Source organism: Xiphophorus maculatus, chromosome 21 (assembly GCF_002775205.1).
Source record: "Xiphophorus maculatus strain JP 163 A chromosome 21, X_maculatus-5.0-male, whole genome shotgun sequence".
Lineage (NCBI taxonomy): Eukaryota > Metazoa > Chordata > Actinopteri > Cyprinodontiformes > Poeciliidae > Xiphophorus > Xiphophorus maculatus.
This window is the reverse complement of record NC_036463.1, coordinates 13349059-13366149: the sequence shown is the minus strand read 5'-3', so window position 1 is coordinate 13366149 and position 17091 is coordinate 13349059. Positions and strand designations below refer to the sequence as shown.

Below are 17091 nucleotides of genomic sequence, written 5' to 3'. Positions count from 1 at the left end.
GCGACACGCTGTGACTTCGAAGGAACCAATGACGACCACAAGTCAGTAATGTGCACAGATAGACACTAGGTGGTGCTAGAGCGTAGCCTTTTGTTCCCCAGGAGAAAAAAAAAAAGTGCCCTTCTGAAGTCGTTTGTATTGTATACTATGTAGCTCAAAGTACCATTTCTGGATTTAAAAGCATATATTTTCAATGCTTTAATTTTTATATATTTTTTTTGCATGACAAGATTCCCACAAATAACTAAAAAATAGAGGATAATACACCACTAAACAAAATATTCTACATTCTTCTGGCAGTTTTGGTCATTTCCATTCCTAAGAAACAGCAAATTACCATCACTTTGTGAAAGGTATTAGCAGGCCACTTTACATTTTCGTCCTTGTTACTTGATGGAAAATATTTATTAATTAAAGTTTGATCTTATTTACAAAATCAAACAAAATTTAAATGCACATTCCTTTAAATAGGTCCATTATATGAGAGCTGCAAAAATGTTTCTATGTCAAACTAACATTTTACCTCCTGTTAAAGCACAAAAGTAATCAACCTAATTGTTTTTCAAACATATATACAACAGTGAACAGTTAAAATTGTGTGTCTTTTGTTGATTGTTTGATTATTAGATTATTTTCATTTATGGGGAAGAAAGAGGTAGATTAAATAAGCTTATGTATTATATATTTGGTGTTATATTTATCTGGATATGAGCTTTAATTTTTTTTGGCTTATCAGTTACTTATTAGTTTTTGCTTCTGGTCAGTTTTAGTGTCCGTTTTCTGACGTTTTGTACGTCCTCTTGTGGTCCAATGTTCATAACTATATTTGATTAAAATCAATCATGTAAATATGGTTCATAGTACTTCTGATTCTTTTCTTTATGCTCCAGCATTTTCTAGCAGTCTAAATATGTCTGTTTAAAATTGAAAAATGAATAGTTTGTCTCATTTGACTATTTGATTTCATGACTGACCGGCAAAATGTCCATGAAGACCCCATTATTACTTTATTTGCATGAGGTGGAGTCATGAAACCAAGGAAGAGTCAAGCGAGACAAACAATTCATTCTTTTGCTGTATCTGGATCCAATATTGTTTGTGTTTTAAATCTGACAAACTATGACACCATACCCTGTATCGACTTATTTTGAAGCTCCGACCTATTCAACATCCGGTCCTGTGGTGACGTTTTCAAAGCACGTACTTTCAATTGCGACTCAACCGCACTTGGCGGGGAGGCGCCGGCTAATGCTGTGCAGTGATTGGCTGAAAACTGGGAAGTGGCCAGCAGAGTCAATTCAATTGGTTAAAAACGCGTCCATCAACATCATTCATTATCGCTTGTTTATTTTGTAAAGTAACAGCTGGACGGAACGAAGCACCTGTATGGTATGCTTAAATGTCGTCTTGAGGAGTAAAAAAAAAACATTATAAGGATTGATTATTGAAATCTGAGTCGTGCTTTTTAGCCCATAAAAACACCGGGGAAATTCAGGTCGTGATCTCTACTTCCCTCTAGTGGCAGAATGGTGAAATCACTAATATGCAACACAAGGGCAAAGCCATTCGGAATCTGACATTTTTATGTTTAAGCTCCTTTTTAAGACGCAGGTCAAGAGGTAATAACACAATAAAAGTTAACCAGAAGAGCTTAATAACTTTACGATAGTGCACAAAAATACAAATAAATGGTCAAGTTGTTTTATTTGTAGTTCACATAAATTGAGGGAGATGGGTTTAATTCCACACTGAGTTCAAGCAGGTTTTTGGAGACTATTAATGCATTTATTTCTGTAAATTCTTTTTACAATTATCAAATTAAATGTCAAAGATATCAAAACAACCTGCACATAAAGATGCAGTGGAAACATTTAATAGTAAATGTAAAAACAAACAAAACAAAAAAAAAGAAATACATGAAAAGTTCTTTTCACATTCAATGCAGCTAAACTGAATTCCCCTCTACTTCCTTTATGTAACCAATTTTGCTTGATATATTTTATATGGTGTTTTCTTTTCTTTTTTATTGTTTCCCTAATTTAGAGTTGTTTGTTAAAAAACTGAAAGGCAAATGAACCTGAGAGACACCAAGTTTTGTACCCTTTTGTTTCCACTCAGAACTAAAAGCAGCACACAAACAAGGAAACAAAATCCTGCATAAAAATACAAGCAATTTTATCAACAATGGCATTGGTTAACAACTCTAAAATGTTCTCCGATAACAAATATTTGGCTTATGACTTCCACTTTGTTTCATCATTCATATGAAACAGCTGTTCCACATGTTACAAGGAACACACTTCATGGGAAAATAGAGGGTTATTTAAATCCCTGTAAGGCAAAGATCCCAACATTTATAACCACAAAGGCACAAATTCAATACACGCATAATATACTATATACTCTTAATAGCAATGGAAAAAAGATTTTTAAAAAAACACACAAAATAAAAGTATTTGATTCTCTTTGAAACATTAATTTGCCATCTGACTAACCATAGCTGAGAGGGGAAAACGAGGCAGACAGTTGATGTTAGAAAAGAACAGCAGGGCAAATATAAACAGTGAACATATTGTCAGAGAGTAGTTTTCTCAGAAGTGTAGTCTTAACTTGATCCAAAGTCATAATAATAGCAGCGAAAAGTACAGACAAATGACATGCTCCTTGACGAGCTACTCATTCTGCTGTGATGCACAGTGGTGGAGGTGTTACAATTTGGGCTTCACAGTCTCAAGGACTAGCCAGCTTGAACTTACTGATTTAATTTTACTCTGCATCTTTAGAAAGCATGCCTGAGAATAAAACCTGAACAGTTAAACTGAACTTTGAAGGGACCATTAAAAAAACATCAAATTAACTGTATAAAAGCCTCACTTAGTTTGGAAACTAAACATTTTTATACGTAAAAGGTGCGAAAAATTTCAATAAGGTGCCATCAGTGGATGAAGGACAATTATTCACAGCAAGTAGCTATACATGTGGGTATAGCTAAGTTGCCTCAGCTATATTAGCATCAATAGTGTTTATATCCAAGAGGTTACAGAGAGGAGCTTTCCAACTGAGCTTTCCTCAATCTGAAGATGAATGCTTACTTGCCAAAACATATTGCTAAAAAGTGACCTGAGTGTTCCAGTCAGTCAGCTGCACAACCTCAAAGTTCATTTGCATCGATTTCATATTTATTGATTAACACAACTTTACATAATTCTTTCACCAAACCCCTGCATAAAGACTCTCAGACGCACACATTCCTCTAGCCCTCACACAGAAACTGTTAATGTCATCAACTTGTTGTTTTCATTGTCGCCCGGTTCTTCTTCTGGGAGAGGCTCGTACTGTCGTCGATACAGCAGCCGGGTTACCAGAGTGATGATGAACATTTCCAGGATGAGGAGCTGCTGACTCAGCACTGCGGAGACAGACAAAATCATTTTAAGGCTTCATTGGAAGAGAGATTGGGAAAGTCAGGAGTTTGAGTTTCTTCGTGACATTTAATGATGGACTGAAAAGAAAATTTACTATTGGTCATAATTCACCACAATCCTGTTTGACTTGATCTGTTTCACTCACTCATTTAACAGTAACTCACACCTCTGTTGAAATACCAGATTAATGAGTTGGACAGTTTTTTTTTACACTATTTTAAGTTTTTTTCGCCTTTGCTATGATAACCGCCTGTGCGATACCACTGAAAAGCAAACCAATTTGTTATGGAGAAAATGTGAAATCTAAAAAAGCTGTCACTGGCATGTTGCACACACATCAAGAAATTTTGATTTAATTAACATATCAGTTATAGATCATTCTACAAGTCAAATGTCAAGCTTATGCATCCTGGTGACATTTTCTTTAGATTTGCTTAAAGATCGCAATGAAATGATACCATTGTACAAAAAGTGTCAACATAACAGTCTAAAGTTTTCTTCAATATCATAAGACAAAATCCATTCAAATTTTTTGGGAATTTCTGAATTTTGTTTAGCAATACCTATAGCTCCAACATGAATGATTAGATTCTCAAGTGTCAGGTGATCAATAATAACAAGATGTATTTTCTCTGTCGTATCAGACACCACGTCATGGGAGAAACGCATCAACTTCACCTTCTTTGCATTGCAGAACAGGATGAGCAAGTCTTCTTGTTTCTTAATCACTTTAAAAGGAAACTGCTTGGATCTCTGCTCCAACAGAAAAACAAATTGGCTGACTGATTAGATGATTAATTAAATCCATCGGCAACGTGTGAGCAAAGAGGCTGAAGACGAAAGCCTGGTTTAACAATGACAAGAGCCCAAAGAAACCGATAGAATATGTTGAGACTCACTGTATCCTCTGGCGGGAGACGAAAAAGGCGGAGAGCAGGCGATAACGCCACTCATGGCCAAGATGTTGATAATAGCTGTCTGCAGCTGGCTCAGGATCAGCACCAGCTACCAACATAAGCACACTGATACAGTTAACTGCTGAGAGCGCGGTGCTGGGAAACTCTGTGTTTGTTTGGGATCTTACCTGATACATGGCATACTTGGGGATGATCTTAAGCGTTCGCAAGGTGGTCCTCAGGTGCATGAAAATGATGGAGACAGGCCACAGAGCAATGACCGTCAAGATGCCAACAAACGGGTTGATCCATATTGCTGCTCCAGTAATGCTCGTCTGAAAAGTGATGTCATGTAATGTTTAAGTATGCCAAAACCATCGTCAAAACTTCTGGACATCTGATAAATCGGAAAAATTTCGATTTCTGACAGAGATTAGAGAAAATAACAGTACTCAACATTTCAGGCAGCAGTATGAGCTCACCACAAAAAGTAAGAAACACGATGCCTTTAAAAAGCATACTGAAAGAATATGAACAAAAACCTTTAAAGCGGAAACTGATTTCTACAAAAATAATGACAAACCATGTTTTCTGGGAATATAAAACATACTAGCAGGGGACACATGAAAAACAGCAAATATTTGGAAGTCATCTATCTCTAGAAAGTAGATTGTCTCTTTTCAGAAGGAATGGCCTAAAGGGATAAATATTTCCTTGGAATTTTATTGGCAGAAAAAAACCAAGGCCAACACAAGGAAATGGCTTCTATGTGAGAGCCCAACTATTGACATGTGGTTTGAGATTTTACCAGAAATTGACAGGATGGAGAGAACAGGAGCTGAGGTGAATTGTTTTGAGGGAACGGTTTCTCTCACGGTGGAGGAAATGGATGGACTACAGAACAGAATACCAAGGAAGTCAAACATTGGCTGGGTAACCTGTAGATATTGTGTTTACACAAGAGTGTAGATAAAAAGAAAAAAAGGAAGAAAAATCCACTTTCACAGAGAGTTAAAAAAAAATCAAATTTCATGTAAATATACGTCTTAAAATGTCAACAAAAAAGAAGAGAGAAGAAAGCGAAAGTTTTAACAGTTTATAAAATTGGACATCAAAAGGAGGGCGAAACAAAGTGATTTATTTTCTCTTTACTTAAAAGGAAATATAAAAAATAAAGATAGCATTTTAAAGATAGATTGATCTTATCTTAAAGTCTTTAAAGCAGCAGATAAATATGAATGTCTAATTTTAAAGAAAACAAGTGAAGCTCAAAACAATATCAAATATATTCTTCCAAAAGTAAAGAGTTAAAATATTGCTCTCTTCTTGTTTTAGATTTTTAATTACATGTTACTTGTTCACTAGTAACAGAAACCGAGACATTGACAGGCACCCACACAAAGTAAAGATGAGACTGAGTGAATCAATATAAGCTCTTATTCAAACAGAGAGAGGAATTTGTGACTCCTCCAACATTCACTCACACACTGAAGCATCTGTTAAAGATAACTCGCATATTTAGTCCTAATGGCACTCATGAAGAGTAATCAGAAGTGATTTCCTGACAAAATACTGACCATTCCCACCCCAAAAGAAGAAGAAGAAAAAACATCCCACAGCATGATGCTCTCTCCTCCTTGTTTCACTGTGTGGATGGCGTTGCCGGCGGCGCCTAATGAACATCTGGTGCATGTTTGGATTTTCTCATTCTAATTTGAATGCTTTCCAAACTTCTTTTTTTTTCTCCGCGTCATAAATCTACGTTGTGTGGATATATCCACATCAGATGTTAATAAAACACATTGAGGTTTTGTGGTTGCAATGTGACAAACTACGAAAACATTCACGGGGAATGAATTTGTGAGGTGCTGCATGTACGCATTAAACGGTCTTAAAAATCATTAAACTGGCATTAAATGAATAACTATGTAAGAACACACACACATATGAGCTGTGGGAAAATAATGGGAGTTAATCTCTTTAACTTACATCTTGCAGGTTGAAATTCCCGTCGGTCCACAGGATGATGGAAAGGAGGGTGAAGATGAGCTTCAGAAGGGCAAACTGGAAGGATCCAAGCTTCAGCAGGAAGAGAGTGCGTCTGGAGTTGGAACAGAGGAAATCAATTTACGGGCGCTTTTTTTTTTCTTCTTGAACTTCATCTTGGAGACATAAAGTTACCACAAGTCCATTGTTGAATCCCCACCTGAACTCCACCATAAAGATGTTTTTTTTTTGTTGTGTTTTTTTTTTTTACAAGACAGAGGAAGGCCTGTTTTATTGGAGAGGTGCGGCAAGTGAGGATCTGAACATGCCCAGAGAATGTTAACAGTGCCAGATGCCTCTGAGTGATGTCTTATAAACAGATCAGTCGAGAAGTAGCAGAGCATGCCTTGGCATGATCATTATCATCAGCATCACTGTGTGTGGGGAAGTAGAGATTTTCTGTTCCACAGATTAGAAGAAAAAAAAAATCTCCTCAAATTTAGCTCTGCCTCTGTCTAACAACAGCATGCAAGCAGCATAAATGACAGGGTTTAATCTAAACCTACCTGTTAACAATTATTAACAGGAACGGAGGGATCACGACATCCATGATGAGTATGAGAGGTAAATGACCAGGAGGTTGCTCAACCTGTGTTGTTTGGAAATCCTGCCTTCCTCCTGTTGAATCCAACACTGGTTGCGCACAGGCTGATTATGTTCAAACAGGCTAAAAACTGCTTCAAAGCTCTCTGACATGACTGAATCCGTCACTGACTGCAGGCTGCATCTGTACATGATCAGTGTTGCAAAATCCTCCACACAGTGCTCCTATGTTACATCACAGACAAAGCTCCTTCAAATCCTTAGACAACTGCGTTTGTTCAGCACAGATTTTCAGCTAAAGCAGGGCAGTACCTTGCAAAAGGTTTCACGCTTCATCACCTCTCTCATACTTTGTAAGGATACAACTATGTACAACGTCTTTATCGTTTTACTGAAGACAGACGACATTCATGCAATAAAAACAAAATGGAAAACACCACGGTTAAACTTCAGTATTGTGTCATGTTATTTAACAAACAAAAATGAATTTCAACGGCCAAAAGTGAGCAGGAAACCATCACACGAAACCAAAGGGATGCTGACGATAAAACAAATAAAATGAATCGTAAAGATCCTTGATGCATTTGTACAAAACACATTTACAGTATGTTTTGCGAACGCAATTCAGCATTCCTCGGACCTTTGAGTATTAACATCAATTTCTCTGTTGTTTCCCGTAAATAACCTGATAACCTGATTGTTTCCCTGATGTATGACTCATTTGAATTATTTTTGCTTTTCTTCTTTGTCTTAACATTAGCCAATGAGGCTAATGTCTCACCAAATGTCTCTGGTCTCGCAGTGAGCATCACTACCTTCACCATGTAACGGTGTTTGTCGGAGGTTTGCTCTACTTCAGCAAGGGGGGGACAGACCGTTCTCGCTTTGGCATCATGTCAATTGTGCCATAATTTTTCCGTTCTTTATGATGACGGCTTGAACGTTGCTCCAATGAGATGTTCAAAGCTTGTGGTCTACATTCCAACTCTACTTAAAACGTCTCTGAAGCTAATTTTTGCAAGGCCTGGCAAACAAAACAGCTATTCTTCATCTCCTCTGATCTCCTTCAAATCTCAGATGCCACAAATGTGAAAAAAAAATATCTCTCTCTTAAATTTTATGAATGCAAAACCTTTTACACGATCTTTCAAAAGGTTGTGTCATTTTTCTTTCTTTTGTTTTTGTAATAGTCTTTTAAACGAATCATGGGAAATAAAACAACTAGTGGGACCAGATAATAGGTCATTTTGATTAACTTTCAATACCCTGTTTTTACTTTGCCAAGAATATAAGGAGACTGCCTAAAAACAACATGCCAAGCTAATGATATGCTTTCTGTGGAAACTCCACTCATGCTTCGATATTACAAGGAACAATCCCTTGGTTGAGTAAGTAAAACGCTGAAAGGGTTTATTCTAATGGGCAGAGAGAGTGAGTAACTGCGGGAGTTTACCCTGTGATGGCCACGTGTGGGAGACAGGGGCAGCAACAGCAGCAAGGCCCAGTGCTGATCTTCAGTTTGTGTTTGCTAGCTCGCTTCAGGAAGGCCTCGTCCCCTCCAATCTCCTCCAACATCATAATCAGGAACTTAAACACCACGATGGCGAAATAGCTACAAGGACAGAAGAGCAACACAGGCTATTAAATCAGGAAGAAAAAGAAGAAGAAGAAAAACTATAGGAAAGTGAAAGCATGTTGCACAACAGCACGGCTGTTTTCTATAAAATGTTCCATGGAATAACGAGGTTTGAGTTCCCCTTTGATCCTTGAGCAGTCGGGATGTAAGGGTATAACTCACACGGCATACAAACAGAGAAAGAAGTGAGAAAAAGAGAGGGGAAAGGGAGAGAAGTCTTACGTGGCCGAAGTCAGATCTGTAATCATCACGGCTCTGGGGATCCACATCCCTATGCAGGACATGGTGCTGATCACCTGGAAGAGCCCAGGAGAAAAGAGGCATTACTAAACGTGCAACCTGAAATGAAAGACGAAGTATTCATGATGCTTCAACTTATTCTCATTTTGTCACATTTTAACAATAAATACTGTGTATTTTAAAAGGATTTTATATATTATTGCTAAATTGTTAAGCTCAAGCGTTGGCCTGGCTAAAAACAAAAGTATTCCCACAGCATGATACGGCTACCGCTATGTTTCTCTCTGGAGATGTCCAATGTGTGCAGGTTTTCAGATGGACATTTCTTCAGAGTATCAGAGTAAAGGAGGTTGAATTTATGGTAATAAAAAAAACAAAACATATTAATCCACTTAACTATTTTGTACTTGTTTGTGTTGGTTCATTACATAAATGATCAAGGAAATGTAAAATGTAAGGCATCTACTCTCTCTGCGGGAAAAAGAAAGCCTTCCCACAGCATGCCATTGCCAAAACTTAAGTTTCTCTGAAGATGGTGTGTTCAGCTTTTCATATTTACGCTGAGATTAAGTTACAAACAGGTGGGCTTGATTCACTAAAGCAACTTCTGAGGGCAGCAAGTTGTCTTTGACTTTATTTAGGGGTGTCAACGTAAAAGAGACGGTAAGTAAAGGCATCGCCAACCTTTTCAGATTAAAATTTATTATTTAAACTCTTGAAAACTATGCTTAGTTCACAATTGCACACATGTGTACTATATACATATAACCCAGAGAAGTGTGATACTTTAAAGTGACAAAATGAGACAAACTTAAACCATCCATTTGTAACTTTACCGGAGCTGCCCCGTTCACCCAGATGATTACACTCTTCTTGTTGGCAGGCACCTTCTTGTAAATGTACACACACTCCTCTAGGAAGACCAGCAATGAAATCGTTGCCATGAAGGTGAGGACTGAATACAAAATAATGCCAAATATGTCTTGATCTGAAGGAAGAGAAGGCAAATTAGATTAAACAATTAGATTTATGTCCAGAAGACAGTCCTTTGGGGAAAAAAATTCAAGTCAGAAAGAAGGGTTTTTTTTATTTCAGATCTTGTTGAAAAAAAGTTCATGCTCATACTTGCTTTTTCAGGCTGGATAAAAAAAGAAAGACAGCCTAAAAGTCAAAAGAACTTCAAGTCCTCACAAGTTTTAAGAGGCAAAGTCAGGGAATCGTTGCTAGATTAAAGCGTTTATCTTTGAGCCAAAATAAACTTTGGCTCTTCTTTTGCTTTGCTAAAACGTTGGCTCTTCTTTTGCTTTGCTAATGTCAGAAAGATAACCCAGAGAAAATTGAATATTGAAAATGTTTTAATCATATTTGCCACACTTAAAACCAAAGCAACACACAAAACCCCAAGAGTCGATCAAGGAAAAGATTGGCGGATGTGGCAGGATGTTGATGATGATGAAGGCAAGACGATACGGTTGACTGTAATGGAGGTGGATGTCGCCATCAGCGCACCAGTGAGAAAGGTTTTTGTTCCAGAGAAAGGAAAATGTAAAACAAAGAATGGAAGGAAAGGCAGTAAATAGCTGAAGCTCTTTAGATGTAGCTGAGTCTATTCTTGTAATCTGCGTCATTTATTGTCAGGAATTCAAAGTCATTAGTGGTAGTCAGACTGAAACAAACCCCGCAAACAGGTGTTCCTGTTTTGCTTCGGGTTTTCTGCACTGCATGTTGGCTGTTGTGCCTTTTTGATTTCGCTCAATAACTTTAAGGCTAATCCACACAATTCAACTTTCTGAAGCGTCTCTGGATTCTATAGTGAAATGCAACTATTCAGCTATTTCAATCTCTAACAGATGTGCAGGACATACTAGAACTTCTCTCTTTTTGATTAGAATTCCCTTTTTTAACTGAGCTTACAGTTAGGGATGCTGGAGAGTATGGATGATCGTTATAGTGCGTTGAAGCCAAATACTGACCGGTTGTATTTGCTTAGAAATTTACTAATCAAATGTTTCTAGATATGTTGTAGAAATTTACTAATCAGGATTTGATTTCGGGCTGCATGATATCCGGTGGTTAGTGCTGTCGCCCCACAGCATGAAGGTCCAGGGTCTCGCTGGGGTTTTTCTGTGCAGAATTTAATTGTTCGAGTTTGATTGGTTGTCTCTTCTGTGGAAAGTTTTTGATACAGGCAGTTGCCCAGGGCACCACCAGAAAGGGGCCCGCGACCCCCATATTAAAAATAGAACTTATTTATCTGTCAGCTTGAACACCTTTTATGTTTGGCCTCACTAGAGGTGTCCAGGCCATAACATGAAGGTGATTCATCTTCATCTGACTGGGTCATGTTGTTGAACTGTACAATTTCTACAGTGATTCCAGGGCGGGCCTAAGCTAAAGCAACAAAAAGGACTGCATCAGAAATATTGATCAGAGGTACCGATTCAAATTAAATAAGCCCAAAAAACCCCAAAAATGTATCCCCCTAACTAAAATAAATAAAGAACGCTCGTTCCAAAATAAAAGGGACTCAAATCCTACAAACTGCTTAAAAATCACAAAAGTGAAGGTGTTCAAAGAGGAACCAAACAGCTACGTTAGCTGGAATGAGCAGGAGATGAATTGTGATGTATGCGGCAGGATCCTCTTAAATGAGGAGCCCTCTGCTTGATCTCAAGAATATGGCAATCCTACAGGGGTTGCTGTCTTTTAGAGGCAAAACTTATTCCTCAGGATCTTTCCTCTTTGGTGCAACTGAAAATGTTATAGAAATTGCATCCTCCCAAACTGGGACCATTTCTGTGGATGAGTGGATCACAAAATTGGTCACAAACGGGACAAAACAGAACCAGCAAGAACAACATTGCCTGTTTATTCATGCATAGACATGGATAGACTTATAAACTGGTGATCTGTTCACAATACATCTTACCACTATCTCGTCTGTTCGCTGCTGGGTAAGGCTGCGAACATTTCTTTATTTCTTTAAGAAGAAATTAGGCTTGAAAATGAAAGAGCACCAATTTGATCGGGACTTTAGACGTGACGTTGCAAACACAACATCATCACTTTAGAAACACGAGTTTCTCCCCTCCTCCCCCGAGAAAAGCTACTAAATTTTATGCTCAAAGTGAACAAGAATCATTAAGGAAAAAGTCTAAGACAAAGACCAAGAAAATATATTACGGAGAATTGAATAACATAAATACAGAACATAATTTAGAGAACAAAAAAAATGCAATATGTTTTGAGGAACATGTAGGGAGAACAGATTAAGATTATGAAAAAAACAACAACAACAAAGACTTGATACAGAAAACACCTATATAAACCTAAAATACAGTCAGTGAGGTGATGTAAACAGTATTCATATAAAGAAAGCAGATAGAAATACTGAATCTGCCAGTAATCTTCTAACATTTAAAACTAGTTGAGTAAAAACAACATGCTTGTAAGTTAAAGTTCACCAATGCAATGCATTAATAAGCAGATTTTATCAGGTATTTTTTGTTGTTTACATTTCAGCGTCTTCAAACATGACGAATGAGATCATTTGCAAGTGATCTCGAATATCTGTATGTCAAGAATGAGCAGTGGGTGATGATCAACAAACAATAAACTAATCACAGGATGCAATTCTGAATTCATGGTTTGTCAGCGGTGAGCAACAGGAAACCTAATTAATTATTCAGTTATGATTCATCCTGAGGAACATTAAGGGTGCCTCCAGAAAATGATGTAAGAGGGATACCAGATGTGAACCATTAATGATCTCCAAAGGGTATGCCCAAACCAATAACATTTATAAAGCGTAACAGTTTAATCAACCTTATAAACTGCAAATTCATGCTTTGAAGTAACTATACATCCAAAAATGTACAAAAATATCAAGTGAGACTGAGGCAAAACGACAGGTAATGCAGGAGAAGGGTCTTCAAAACAGAAGGATCTGGTGAGGAATGAAGAAAACTAAATGGCTCATAAAAACTGTGGAGGTGATCAAAGATGTGTAAGAAGTTAGCTTTATAAACAAAACGTGTAGCAGTTGAGAGGAGAAAACTATTGAACATAAAAAATAAACAGAAAACTTAATAGAGTGCAGACAGACTGCAGCTAAAATGACAATCTAAATACATGAAAACCAAATACTGAATGAGAATTTAAATACTGAATGTCAAAAAAGACGAAAACAGAAGGAATCACAACACAGTGATTAAAGAACAAAGTCAAAAATCATAAAATCCCAAAGAGTCACGGATCATAACAAAGCAAACATTCGCTTTTGTTGAGATAGCTTGAATGTTGAGTCTACTGGCTCTCAAAAATAGCTTTTTATTTCCTATTGTGGGCTGCAGGCTTGACAAGTTCTACAGATAACATGGCTGTGTATCATTTTCAGTCCTGTTAACATCATATGTTTGAAGTGGTCCAATGGAACCTTGTTAACAGAAGACAAGTAGGATTTTTTTTTCTATTAGTAATTCTTATCAGATACCAATAACCAAAATCAAGCAAAGTCTGGTTTTATTCCCAATTGAACGATTTAATGAAAATGTTAATTTTGAAAAAGAAAAGGTGAATGTTTTATTGCCTAAAAGTAGGATGTTCCCAATCACTGAATTTACTGATTTTTCTATAGTCGTGAATATAACATTCGGGTTGAAAACTATGGCTTGCCACATAAAAAAAAAAACTGTATACACACACACACACACATATATATATATGCACACAACTATAAAAATTGCATCTTTGGAACAACTGCTGCTTTATTTCAGATCTAGATGTAATTTTCAATGCTCTTTCAGGTGAAAGGCTTTGTTTTTGTTCGTAAAATACAACTTTGCTAAAATGCCTCCTGTTATGAACAAAAACTAAATCATAAATAAAAAATTTTTTTTTAGAAAAATAAGTAAATAACGCTGCCAGTCAACAAAGTTTATGTTTCCTTCTCTTGAATCCATGCATTAATATTGTGCATTCAGGATTCTGTATCCAGTGAGGGGATGGGCAAACTACTGGCACCCCATGGTAAAATTATGCTTTCTTTTTTCAATAGTGATATTCCCAATATTACATTCTATTTGTATCATCTATCCCTTTTCCAAAAAAAGAGAAGAAAAACAAACTAATTTTGAGTCATATAAAGTAGAGATTACATATCTAAGCCAAGAAAACACCCGTGAGCCAGAGCTTTCTAGGGTCAAAAACAAAATCTCGACCACCTGTATTATTTTGTTTCCATGACACCGCAGTTAAACACTGCTTAAAATTTGGCTCAGACTAATTAAAATTCCAGAGGGGGAAACTTGTTGGTGCGTAAAGTGCAAATTCTTCATCCAGTCGCTCATCATCATCAGGGGGGGGGGGGGAAACTGCTCAGTAAGCTGAATCTGTGCCACAGAACCAGGTCCAGTTTATACTCACTTCTGATGTTGTCGATAGCGAACGGAGGTTCGCCGTCACACGGGTTAGCGGTCCGGTTGGATACGTTACTCATGTTGGATGATGGTTGATTGGATTCACCCCCCGCAAATGCGCGACTTCCAGTTGAGCGTCTTCCCTGCTGCTCACATCAACAGACAGCTCGGTGCGTAAAGAGCCGGTGGACGCGCACTTTCTCCACTGCAGAGTCCGACAACTTTTCGCTCAGAGATGATTCTGCCTCCCTCTGCAACCCGTTCAGAGACATTTAACTGCAGTCGGTGGTCCCGCCCCGCCCCCATCTACGTTGTCATGGGGCTGACGTGATTTGCTGTGTCATTTACTGTAATGTAAACTTTTTTTGGTTACTGTCAAAAAAAACACACACACACACATTATTTTCCTGTTTTAAAGAAAAACAACAAAAAAAAAAACAACAGGAAAATAAAATAAAAAATCCCCAAAGCATTTCTTCTTTTTTTGGTCTTACACTGTTTCCTTGAAGTACCAAGAAAGTAGAAAACTTCAGCTGTCCTGGTAACGATAAAAAAAAATGGTGGAGGTCTAGTTTTATCTTGGTGAGCATTGTTGGTAAATGAATGTTTTGAGCATGTGGACAAATCAGCCGTCACATGCCCCCCCCCCCCCTGTTCCCATGGTAACGTGTGCAGGGGCCATTATCATGTGAGGTTTGCTGCAATTGATTTTTTTTTTTCCTTTTGTATTCTCAGCTTTTTATGAATGGTTTTCCTCACAAATTTCCCAGCACTTTTATTAGTTGCGTACATAGTTATGGAGTTTAGAAAAATTAGACATGGTTTTGAAAATCTGAAAGGTGTGGCAGGCATTCGCATGCAGCTCACCGAGACAAGACATTGTTGAAACACTTTTGGCTGCAAATCTCCTGGGGCATGTCCATACTGGCTTTTTCCAAGCATGTTTAGTGTGCTGGTGGATGCAGTCTTTGTCTTGGGGTGGCAAGATAACAAAGTGACTAACTACTGATTAGGCTGATGTTTGTTGTGCTGCATGACAGGCTGGCCGAGGCAGACAGGTGCACACAAACAGTGTGCATTTGGGATCTGACAGGGGTGGAAAGTAAACATGTAGCGAGACAGTGTGGCTGTTCAAGTGGGTGAGATATTCAGGTGAGTATTTGTGAGTTTGATCCTTCAACAAACATCTTTCCCATGGCCAAAAAGGGAGTTCCAAAAGCCTTTTCTGAAATGCAGAGATATATAAGAGGTAAGTACTTCAAACTTGGACAGAGCAGACCAAAATCCAAGCCAAAAACAATTCACTGTCTCAAGTTGAAAGCACATCTTCTCAGGTCTTAAATATCGACTGCTCTGGTGATGAGGTGCTAATAAGTGCAGCTGCGCTGGCATTTCCCAGGATCAGCTTCGCCAACTCAAGCAGGTAAACATGCTGCAGGAAGCAAAGAGCGTAACAATGCAGCCACCAGCCATAACAGGACATATATTAATATGACCGGTCTAGCTGTGGCTGCACGCTTAGGGATGTCAAATAGCTGAAAGCGATCCTGCAGGCCCAGTCTAAAGTTTTTTTGCAACTTCCAACAGATTTACTTGAACTTAGCTTCTCTGGTTTTCAAATCCACTCAGACCAGATTCTATTTCTCTTCTAAAGAAAAAAACAACCCCACAGGATGACTCTGCCACCACTATATGCATGCATTCATTCTTGCAGGGGTGTGCTTACATGGGTTTTCCCCCTGGTGCTCTGGTTTCGTCCTGCAGTCCAAAAACATACATGTTGCAGTGCCTTGCAAAGGTTTGCACATCCCTCAGATTGTTTCGCATTTTGTCACGTTACACGTCTAACTCGGCTTTAGACGCCTCCCGAACTCTTTCTACCTGGCTGCTGTGTGTCCCATGGTCTTTGTGATGGCATTGGCCGTCACTGAGATTAAAATGCACACAGGTGGATTCTGCTGCCGACGTGTTTGGCTTATGAGGGGAATTGTTTGCGCTGGATTTCATTTAGGAGTACTATAGGTCATGGGGTTGAAAATAAAATCCTCTACACTCTCTTCAAAATTCATCCCAAACGTGTGCAACTTTGTGTGGGTCTATCGCATGAAATCCAATTGAATGTTGCAAAAATCCAAGCAAGTTAAAGTTCACCGGACGCTTTTGCAAGGTATTGTATATCTTCAACTGGAACTTTTAAAATCTTCCCTCCTCATGGGAGGGCTGAGAACAGAACCCCTTCTCAGTCCTCCCCCTATGCCCCCATGTTTAAAATCTCTTTTTCAAGCCGGCATGCTTGCTCAAGAAAACTTCCATTATCCTTGTGCCGGCTGCCTCATCCCAGGGACGTACCCAGCAGCCTCAAAAACAGACAAGTGTGGACGAATCGCAGCATGTGACCTAATGCTCCTCTTTTACGAAGTATTCCATTTAATGAAGGACGAGGCTTTCACAACACTGTTACAAAATGCAGAGTGTGAGCTACCTACAAATGTTAGATCTTATACGACCATTGATTCATTTATTCAAGTTAGAACAGCTCGACTTGGTGCACACCTTGTTAATATTCCTGTATTTGTGATGAATTTAAAAGAATCTGTCCTGACTGGCCTGAAGGAGGAGCTATTCAGAAAACAAGTGTTCCAAGAATCCTGTCCAACAAAGCTGACGCTGGTGGGCTATATTGCAATTCTGAAAAGTTCCCCTGTCAGAGTCTGTGTGCTGAGACAAATCTGATGCTGCCGGGACTTGCTCAAAGCTAAATTTACATCTGGATGCCAGATATTTATCTGGAGTTTATCAGGAAGCAAAATCAGAAGCAAAGCTCCAAAAAGTATGGCATGGATTTCTGGAGTCCTGCCAGTAGTTGGTATGTTTGCAAAAGCCTGAGA

General features: G+C 38.3%; 1 protein-coding gene across 1 annotated transcript; it reads right to left on the bottom strand.

Annotated features, from left to right (window-relative positions):
* Positions 1–1687: 1687 nt before the first annotated feature.
* LOC102228390 (organic solute transporter subunit alpha-like) lies at positions 1688–14482 on the bottom strand. The gene is made up of 8 exons (XM_014472831.2): positions 14211–14482; positions 9623–9774; positions 8769–8842; positions 8364–8522; positions 6311–6422; positions 4510–4656; positions 4325–4430; positions 1688–3409 (listed from the first exon to the last, which is right to left on the bottom strand). The coding sequence occupies exons 1-8, from the start codon at positions 14281–14283 to the stop codon at positions 3261–3263; spliced, it is 972 nt and encodes a 323-aa protein (XP_014328317.1). The 5' UTR covers positions 14284–14482; the 3' UTR covers positions 1688–3260.
* Between the last annotated feature and the right edge of the window lie 2609 nt (positions 14483–17091).

What these genes read in the sequence shown, in the direction of transcription:
- LOC102228390 (XM_014472831.2), bottom strand. Translation starts at nt 14,283, where the DNA reads ATGAGTAACGTATCCAACCGGACCGCTAACCCGTGTGACGGCGAACCT. An exon ending in CCACACGTGGCCATCACAGG is followed by an intron (nt 6,423 to 8,363) that starts GTAAACTCCCGC and finishes TTCCAACTCCAG; the next exon opens with ACGCACTCTCTTCCTGCTGA. An exon ending in CCAAGTATGCCATGTATCAG is followed by an intron (nt 4,431 to 4,509) that starts GTAAGATCCCAA and finishes TTATGTTGGTAG; the next exon opens with CTGGTGCTGATCCTGAGCCA.